Source organism: Hipposideros armiger, unplaced genomic scaffold (assembly GCF_001890085.2).
Source record: "Hipposideros armiger isolate ML-2016 unplaced genomic scaffold, ASM189008v1 scaffold_164, whole genome shotgun sequence".
Classification (NCBI taxonomy): domain Eukaryota; kingdom Metazoa; phylum Chordata; class Mammalia; order Chiroptera; family Hipposideridae; genus Hipposideros; species Hipposideros armiger.
The window spans coordinates 1,662,915-1,672,494 of NW_017731514.1; the positions used below are offsets into that span (position 1 = coordinate 1,662,915).

The 9,580-nt window shown below is 59.0% G+C and overlaps 1 protein-coding gene across 1 annotated transcript; it reads left to right on the top strand.

Annotated features, from left to right (window-relative positions):
• The first annotated feature begins 6 nt into the window (after nucleotides 1–6).
• TTC38 (tetratricopeptide repeat domain 38) lies at nucleotides 7–7,601 on the top strand. Its single transcript, XM_019651699.1, has 6 exons — nucleotides 7–170; nucleotides 1,019–1,100; nucleotides 2,909–3,074; nucleotides 4,451–4,610; nucleotides 4,837–4,910; nucleotides 7,237–7,601. The coding sequence occupies exons 2-6, from the start codon at nucleotides 1,049–1,051 to the stop codon at nucleotides 7,328–7,330; spliced, it is 546 nt and encodes a 181-aa protein (XP_019507244.1). The 5' UTR covers nucleotides 7–170; nucleotides 1,019–1,048; the 3' UTR covers nucleotides 7,331–7,601.
• The last annotated feature ends 1,979 nt before the right edge of the window (nucleotides 7,602–9,580 follow it).

Below are 9,580 nucleotides of genomic sequence, written 5' to 3' on the forward strand. Positions count from 1 at the left end.
GTTTGCACTCAACTCAGCTTACTGGGGCAGTTTGGCTTTTAGCCTCGAACAGAGCTTTGAGGCCGTCAGTCTCGTCCCAGCCAAAAACATCAGCAGGAGCGAGAACACACTTCTTGTGAAAGACCTCGTGGGGTGAATTTTTGCCAGAGTGGTGGTGTAACCAGAATGGGGTGAGGACATTTGGGGCCCTGTCACCCCGTGGGCGTGGGTGGAATTACTCGTCTACGTTGTAGATCTCAGACTTGTCTCCCTTTTTGGGAGATCATCCATCTTCCGTTAGGAACTTTTCATTGTAGGAAAAGACACATAGCATAAAACTGACCATTTTTAGGTGTACAGTTCTGTGGCATCTAGTACACTCGCATTGCTGTGCAGCCATCCCCACGAGCCATCTAAGAACTTTTTCAACTTCGCCAACGAAAACTCTGTGCCCACCAAACACTAACTCCCCTAGCCCCTAGATATGCTTTTAAGAGGGGAAAAAAAAAGCCTAACTCAGAGCGTGGGTATCCCAGCGTGGGCTTAATGACAGAGGCCTGGGGTCACGAAAGTGCTTGTGGTTTGGGGCTCTAAACACCTGAGAAGGACACTCAGTAATGTTTCCTTGAAGTTATCCTTTTGAGTTGTCAGGATTTTGAGGTAAGAACTGTGTGCCGTGAGGTGTGGACCAGCTGACAATCTAGACCCGTGCACAGGAGAGAAGGGTCTCCTGAGAGTGTGCTGCAAGGCCTGGGGGTGGGAGGTGACAGGTGCCAGGGCCCAATGCAACCCCCCTCCTCAGGTAAGCTCTTTCCTCAGGTTTGCACCTGGAGTGGTCTGAGTCTTGGTGAGGGGATGGTCCCAATAGTTGAGGCAGAGGGGACGATGGCGGTAGCTTCTGCTTGCTGCAGGCTGGCTGTGTGCAGGCTGGCTGTGTGCAGGTTGGCTGTGTGCAGCCCACTGTGTATAGGCCCACTGTGTGCAGGCCCCACGTGCAGCCCAGACAGGCCCCCTCAGGCCCCACCTGCCTGTCTTCCAGATTCTCCCCAGCTTGCGGGCTAGCGGCGCCATGCTGGATGTGGTGGACAGCTGCTCCATGCTCTACCGGCTGCAGATGGAAGGTAGGCAGCCCTCTTCTGTCCCCTCGGGTCCTGTCCCCTGTCCCCTCCCACACAATGAGGCGTTGGTGTCACGGCCTGGGCCCAGGGCCGGGCAGGAGCTCATGAGCGAGGCCCTCTGGGTCTCGCTGCAGGACTTGGGATGGTGTGCCCTGGGTGCCAGCTCTGCAGCCGCCTTCCAGCAGCCTGAGGGCACCCACAGCCCTTTTCCCCAGTTCCCACCACCCCTTGGTGTGCAGGCCTCGGTCTCCATGCCCATGGTGGCACCTGCCGTTCCCACAGCCTGCCCACCAGGCCTGCGGGGCACAGGTGGCACCTCGCTGCCTGTCTGGATGCTGCCTCCTTTTCTAGAACAAGGGTTTCTCAGCTGCTGGGATTTCAGAGGTTTCTCAACATAGTCACACTGTGCTCTGCAGGCAGCCAGGATGGGGTTGGCTACAGCTCTGGGGCCTGTGAAGGGCTTCCAGCCAACTCCTGGGGTGCCAGTTGGTTCTCCGTCTTCCCCAGGCCCAGCAGAGCCAAACCTGTACCCGCTCTAGGTGCTGGGTCAGCAGGATAATGTGGGGGTGAGGCATGGGTAGGGCAAGCCGTTTCCAGAGGGTTCCTGGAAGGTTCCTAGAAGAGGTGACTTGGGAACCGTGGGAGGGTGCTGAGGATTTTGCTGGGCAGAGATGGAAAAGGACGTTACATGCAGAGAGCATCCTGTTACGGGGACGAGTGACCGGAGGGTAGGGTCCGTGTGGTCAGATGGCGCACAGGAGGCTGGGGGCGGGTGGGGCAGGAACCCCTGGGAAGAGCACGGTGAGGAGCCTGGCTTTTATCTGGTCTTCGAGGAGCCTGCTACAGCGGGGATGGACAGGCTCTGATGTGCCTCTGAGGAAGGTCCTCTGAGCAGTGGGGGCTGAGCCAGGGAGGCTGAGGCTGGAGTCTGGAGGAACCGTAAGGCCAAGGGCTGAGAGAAGAGCAGGGAAGTCGGGCGGTCCTAAATGAGCCCTGGGGACCCGGGAGGAGGCCAGGGGATCGGGCAGGAGGCCGCTGCACTTTCTAGGCTGGCTCCCGGACATCCAGGTGGCAAGACAGGGACACCGAAGCCTGGGCTGGAAGTTCGCCTGTGTCCTTTGTCCAGCCCAAGCCTCTCAGAACTGGCGGGGGCTGGAGGGAGGGCAACTTGGAGGCTGGAGGCGAGGCGGGGGTGCCGGGTGCTGGTGGGGGGGAGAGAAAGGCCACTCGCCCCCTCACTGTGCAGACTGGAGCCTTGAGAGCCGTGTCCATTGTTCACTGGCTGAGAAGTGGAGGCCCAGGGCAACATCTCTAGATATGGAGGTGCCCACGGGAGAAGTAGGAAGAATCCGGTAACTCCCAGGACTTGGGAAGACAGGAGGTGGGAGGTGGTGTTGGAGAGTGGAGCAAAAGTAGGGACTGTCTAGAGTTGAGAAATCTAGATGCAAAGGTGGAAGGAGGCCATTTACTAATTGGGCAGATTTTTATCAAGCGCCTATTATGTATCAGGTGCTGCACCAACAATGACACTGGAAGAATTTAAAAAGTGGTTTTAGGGCTTGTCAAGGGGCCAGAGACTTCACTTAATACCCTTCAATAGTTTTCGAAATTTGCTTTCTATCTTATGCATCTATTGCTTTTATAAGGAAACAAAGTGAACATAAACTTGGCCCAAAGGCCTCAGCCTGAGGCCAGACACTGCGTGCCAGCCCTGCTCCCCTGCCCGGCCTCCTTGCCCGGAAAGGATCATGGGGCTGCCCTGCACTCCAGAGCCTCACACCAGGCCTGTGCTGTCCTTCCCATGTCCTCAGGGGTGTCTGTGGGTGAGCGGTGGAAGGATGTCCTATCCGTGACCCAGAAACACAGCCAAGACCATGTCCTGCTGTTCAACGACGTGCACTTCCTGATGGCGTCCCTGGGAGCTCGGGACTCCAGAACCACGGAGGAGCTGCTGACCACCTTGCAGGACGCCAGCGAGTATGCCGAGGGGCCAGGGTCCTGGAAGCCCCTGCTGCCAGGGAGGCTGGGGGTGGGGCCCCCCTTGGTGAGCACAGCCTTGGGGATGCCCACAGAGGGCTGCTCGCAGATGTGTACCCCCCCAGGTGTGTGTCCTCAGGTGTATGCCCCCCAAGTGTGCGCACTCCAGGTATGCGCCCTGCAGGTGTGCATATTCCAGGTGCTCATCCCCACAGATGTGCACCCCCCGGGTGTGCGCCCCGCAGGTGTGCAGGCTGGCTGTGTGCAGGCCCACTGTGTGCAGGCCCACTGTGTGTAGGCTGGCTGTAGTATGCACTCCCTGGGTGGGAGTACCCTGCAAAGATGCCGTGGTTTGCTCCAGGACACAGAGCTGCCTCTCCATCCCCAAGGTGGGTGTGAGAGCGTCAGTGTCACGTGGGCAGCCTCCCATGGAGGCACAGTGGGGACCTGCCACTGACAGGATCTCAGATCCGGGACAAGCACTTCTCTGCCCTGAGCCTCAGTTTCCTCGTGTGCAAATCAGGGATAGTGCCTGCTGAGGCAGGCTGGTAGGAGGGGACGTGCGACCACCCGCCTCCCTGGTGTGGCGCCTGGCACTGGGGGGAGCCATTTCACATCACAGTAGAGGCCAGAGGGAGTCTGGGGGCAGGTCCTCCACGGCACACATCCACCGGAGAGGCAGCCCCCCTCGTCTTCCCCCTGAAGGGCTAGAGCTGTGGGAGCCGTGACCCCTGTGGTTTGTCCTGGGGCCTGGTGGAGGGTGACCGGTGCCACAGCTCAAGCTGGACACCACCGCCGCTTGCGCGGCCCCTCCTGGGTGAGATGTCCGGTGTTAGAGAGCTCTCATTTCAGCCGAGGGACGGGCCGAGGAGCCAGAGCCGCTGAGCTTTTAAGCGAGGCTTGGAGCTGGCTGCTACCTCTGGGCCCCCGGTGCTCACGACCCACATCAGCTGGCATCTGAGGCCAGTGGATAGACACGGGCTGCCACAGCCATTCGCTCCCAGTGTTGGTGCCAACTCCAGTGCCAGGCCTTTACCTGTATTGCCTGTCATCCTCCTGACAGCCTGCGAGGTCAGCACTGTCACTCCTGCTTTACAGATGAGCAAACTGAGGCCAGAAGTGGTGGACCAGCACAAAGCCAGGTCGCTAGTAAACCCAGTTGACCTCAGTTTACAGCCCTGTTCTCGCCCCTCTCCGGCTGCTTCTCTTCTGTGAGCTCACCTGATCAAAGTTCCTACTGTGTGCCAGGCACAGTGCCAGAGACACCAGGCTGAGACAGCGACAGCCCTCCCCTCAGCAGCCTGAGCCAGGCAGGGAGACAGGTGTGCAGTGACGGGGCCCTGCAGGCTGCTGAGGGCACCTTCTCGGGCTGGCAGGTCCCCGGGGGAGAACTGCCAGCATCTCCTGGCCCGCGACGTGGGGCTGCCCCTGTGCCAGGCCCTGGTGGAGGCCGAGAATGGGAACCCTGATCGCGCCGTGGAACTGCTCCTGCCCATCCGCTACCGGGTCGTCCAGATTGGAGGCAGCAACGCCCAGGTGAGCCTCTGGCCTCGAGCCGCGCCTGCAGCTGGAGCACGAGCGCTGTGTCCAGGAGCCCCCGTGCCCGGCAGCCCCAGCCTCTCCGAGGTATTGTGCCCACAGTGTGGGGTGTCCTTGTCTTTCACACCCCCAGGAAGTGTGTCCCTGAGAACAGGCTGGCCTGCAGTGGGCTGGGGGTTCCCATCCCTCATCCCACATCACAGGAGCCTAACCTGCCTTTCAGAGAGACGTCTTCAACCAGTTACTGATTCATGTGGCCTTAAACTGCACGTCCAGCACCTACAAGAACGTGGCCCGGTAAGTTCCTCACTCATGTCCCAAACCCGGGCTTGGGAAAGTTTCCGGGCATAGCTGCCTCTCTCACATGGGGGTCTCCCAGTGGGCTTCCAGCATGCCCAGAGGCTCCTACCTCCCTTGGCCCGAGGTGGTTCCCGCCTTTGAGGTTGTGAAGATGCAAGGTTACAGGGGCACCTGGCTCTCTGTTGGTAGCATGCTCAACTTGGCCAAAGGGGACCAGCCACCCCAACCCCCAGGCCCACCCTCCTGCCCTCCCCAGCCCACTCCTCATTCTAGCCATGCTGAGCTACAGTTACCCAAACACGTTCTGCTCTTTCAGGCCCCAGGGCCTTTGCACGTGCTGTGCCCTCTGCCTCGGATATCCTTTCTTCTTTTTCACCTGGTTTATGCCTGCTGATCCTTCAGGCCTCAGCTCATGTTCTCCTACCTGACTATGCTGGGTGCTGGGGGCACTGATGGGCCGGCAGACCCAGGCTCTGGCTGCACCGAGCTTCCCTCTTAGGCGGGAACTGACAAATACAGTAATACCTTGGTTTGCGAGCATAATTCCTTCCAGAAACAAACTACTCGTATTGCAAGACATCGCTCGTTTACCACGTTAAAATGTATTAGAAATGTTTGCTCGTCTTGCAGACCACTCTCAAACCACGTTACTCGCAATCCAAGGTTTTCCTGTGTATGTAAAACTGCCATGGGGCATAGTGCTCCGAGATGCTGTCATGGAGGCACTGAGCAGGCAGGTGAGGGGAGGCCTGAAACCAAGCCAGTTTAACCAGGCCAGGGGTGTTGTGGTTAGCAGGAGGGGCTGAAGGGGTATGGCTGGGGGATTGAGGGTGTTGGGGTGGGGACGCCCCAAGAAGAAAGCTCTGTGAAGCCCAGCCATTGCCCGCAGCCTTGGTGTTCCCACACCCAGCTCACACCTTACCCCAATGGGGTGGCCAGATTCTTTGCTGGCTTCTGCACCCGCCATGTGCTCCTGGGACATGAGCCTCCTCTTTGCCCGAGTTCCCTGCACCCTGCTGGAACTCCAAGGGGAAGAGGGGAGAGAGGAACTGCTGGGTGCGCAGTGGGCAGGACAGCTGTCCGGAGACCCAGCGAGGCTGGAGGCTCTCGGCCGGGCCTTGCGGTCAGGTGGAAAGTGCCAGGGTGTAAGCACAGGCTCAGGTGGCCCGCGGTGGGGGAGACCCAGCTGCCCCCACAGCATTTCCAAAACCAGCCGCACAGGTGTTCGTGGCGCTGATCAAACAGGTATGCACTCCCTGGAGTTGGTTCAACTCAAGCGTCTTGCACACATGCCCGTGCTCTTCACCCCTCCGTGGCCATATGTAAAAGTCACACGCATCGCTTTAGCGGTGGGTCCCCTTAGAGAGCTCCAGGTGTGGGTGAGACTGGTGCCTCTGGTGACAGCTGGGCAGGAAGGTGGGGCTGTTAGGGCTGAGAGGAGGGCTGAGGGCCTCAGCAGGGAGCTGGGGTGGGGTGGGGAGTGGGTGGGGGCGCTCCACAGTGGGGCCTCTGCCCCTGGGAGTGCTGGGGGCAAACAGGTCCCATGGGCAGCCTGGAGCAGACACTGACCGTGGAGGGGGGGCCTGCTGTGTCAGGGTGACAAATGCACCCTCTCCAAGGGCCTCCCTCTCATGGTCATGCAGCACCTGTGAGGCTGTCAGCTCAGCTCCTGTCCCCTCAAAGGTGGGGAACGCTCAGCCCCCTGTCCTGGTGTCCCCCCACCCCGAGTGCCAGGCCCAGTCCATCAACCCCACCCTCACCCACAGAATCACTGTTGTCAGTTGTTTGAGGTCTTTGCCTTAAACGGTTCCTATGCTTGCTTGCTTTCCTTAAACTTGGAGTTTTTCTCCCCACTTCTCTTCTGCTACTTAGGCGTGGCTCCCCCAACCTACCCCCACAGAGGCACTCCCCCGTCTTGTCCGTGAGTTCCTGAGGCAGACAGGCCACAGGGATGTGCTCACCCTGGAATTTGAGTCACTGGAGGTGTCACGGGGACAATGTAAAAATGCTCTCCAAACAGTGGATGTCCCAGTTATGCTCCTGCACCTGCTCGAGGATGCTGAGGCCTGGCAGTCCACGCCTCCTCATCCTCACGCCTCCGCTTGTCCAGCACAGCACCTGGTCTTCAGTCCCCCGCCAATCCAGGCCTCCTGCCTGTGGGCCTTTGTCCATCCTGTCCCCTCTGCCATGATGCTGTCCCCTCCCCAGCAACCTGGGAAGAGGAGTGTGTCTTGCACTCCCCAGCCCAAGCTGCTTCTGTCCTCCCATCGGGCCCCCACATCCTTCTAGGAGGTTCCACCACAGACCCTGTCTGTTTCTGCAGGAGTCTTCTGATGGAGCGTGACGCCTTGAAGCCCAACTCGCCCCTGACTGAGCGGCTCATCCGAAAGGCAGCCTCCGTCCACCTCCTGCAGTGAGCCAGGCCTGCTGCCTCCCAGCCCTCAGATCCGCAGGCGTAGGAGACGAGCCCGTTTGCTAGGCCTGTGAGGGGTAGTCTGCAGAAAGCCCGGTAACCAGCAGCGTTACAGGAAGAGGGGAGAGCAATCAATTGTAAATGTGATTCAGAACCTTGTTAAGAGCCAAGGTGCAGTTCTAAGCAGTCAGAGGCAACGCGGGTGCTGCTGTCACCACTGCCTTGTAATTGTATTTTCCCAGGGGACTCTTACCCTGGGCTTTCAAGGGTTGAGAGCAGGGTGGGGGTGGGGGTGGGCAGCTCAGCTCGGGGAGGAGTCTTCACTGTCCCTGGGGGCTCCCCCCAGGCCAGGTTGCCCTTGAGATAAAGCCTCTCGTCTCCTGCATCCTATTCTAGACAGAGTCTGTTGTCCATTTTGGGGTGAGGATGGGGGGCAGTGATTTGTCCAGGGTCACAGCTAGTGGAGGTCCTGCTGAGATTCACCTCAGGCCCCGTCCTTCCTGGGAGAGGGGACCCCATCTCAGCCTGTGGCCTCAGCCCCAGCTGCTGCACCTATGCCCTCCTCACAGAAGCACCAGCCCGTGGTGCCCTTGTGCTGTCTGGAGAGAAGTCTGCCAGCTCCCAGGGGGCTTTGGATGGCACTGATTTGGGCTTCATTCTAAACTGCACATTGTAAAGGGGCCTCGGTACATAGTTTCCTTTGTCAACTGTGACTTTAATCACACAGATACAGCGCACAGAGCTGGCACACTTTCTGGGGTGTGAGGGTTGAGGTCGGGGGTTGCCCTGTTGTGGCAAAAACCAAAGCACTGTGACATGTGACTTCAACAAGATCTGAGCCGATTTTCTAAGTGCTGCCTCGGCCCTGCTTCCCGTGGTAGGCCTGGCCCCGCATCCCTCCTGCCAGCCTCTCGGGGCTGCGTGAGGGGGATCTCCGCCCACAGCAGTTTTTCAGGCGCCTTCAGTGGGTTCTGTCGTTAGGGAGGAACTCGCCAGAGCGGGGACACGCAGGTCTCCTGGGAGGCAGCAGAGGCCGCCAAATCTCTGGGATGAAAATAAATTAGTTACTTGGTTCCTTTGACGAACTGTTGCTGAGCAGGTCCCTTTGAGCCCCTCCCATGGGCCAGGCCTGGGCTGGGTCCTGGGGAAACAGTCTTCTCCTTGAACTTGCAGTGGGGTGAGGCAGTGAGTTAAGAAAATGGGTAATTACATTAGGGTTTCGAGGGAGGCGCTTTCTGTACCCAGGACCTAGGGACACATCCCAAGGGGGTGCCTGTCCTCCCATCCTGAGCTGTCCCCTCCTGCCAGTTCCCCTGATGAGCCTGCTCACACCCCATCTGCCCTCCCCTCTCCTGGTTCCCAGTGAGACACAACTTGGCCAGAGAAGCAGGAACCCTGCTCCCTCCTCCAGGAAGCCCTGGGCTCCCCACTGCAGGCGGGTGAGGGCGCCTCTGCTGTGCCCCAAAGCCCCGGGCATCTCCCCTTGTTATTGCATCTTCTCCCCAGCTGTGACCTCCTCAAGTCAGCGGCAGCATCTGTGTCCTAGCATCACCCAGCACGTGGCCTGCACGGGGTACCTGGCAGTGGTGAATGAATGCATAAATGGATGGAGCAGAACCCTCCTGGGAAAGGGGAAAAATGAATCTACAATGGACAGGCCGATGATAAAGAACAGGAGACCAAGAGATGGAGTAAAGATATAGATTAGCATTAGCAGCAACAAGTTATTAATGACTGGTGCTGTTTACTGAGTACCTACTATGTGCTGACTTGATACAGGAAGAGGAGCATGGGGAGTGGGTGCTGGGGACCCTCACCCCTAGAAGGGCTGTGGGGATCTGAAATCTGGGCCAAAAGCCCCCGAGTTGGGCTCCTGCCACAGCCTTGGGACTGTGGCTTGAGCACAGCAGCACAAACCAGCTGCTGTCTTCAGGAGACCCTGGCAGGCGGAGGGAAGCCTGGAGCTCCCTGGCTGGAGGGCCTGACAAAGCAGCCTGTCTGAGAGTGAGCAGGACCCCGGAGAGGCAGCTGGGAGGTGACCTGACCTGGTGCCCTCCATCGAGCCCCTCTCTCTACCAGGCCTGAAGCCAGGGCCACTCCTGGACTTCCCTGTTCCTTGAGCCAATAAGTTCTCCTCTTTTAAAGCCAGCTTGAAGCTGGTTTTCTGTCATTTGCACCCAAAGGCTCTTGACCAATACCTGCAGCTGGAATTTGCACCTGGGTCTCTCTTCTCCAGTGAACAGGATCCTGAGCA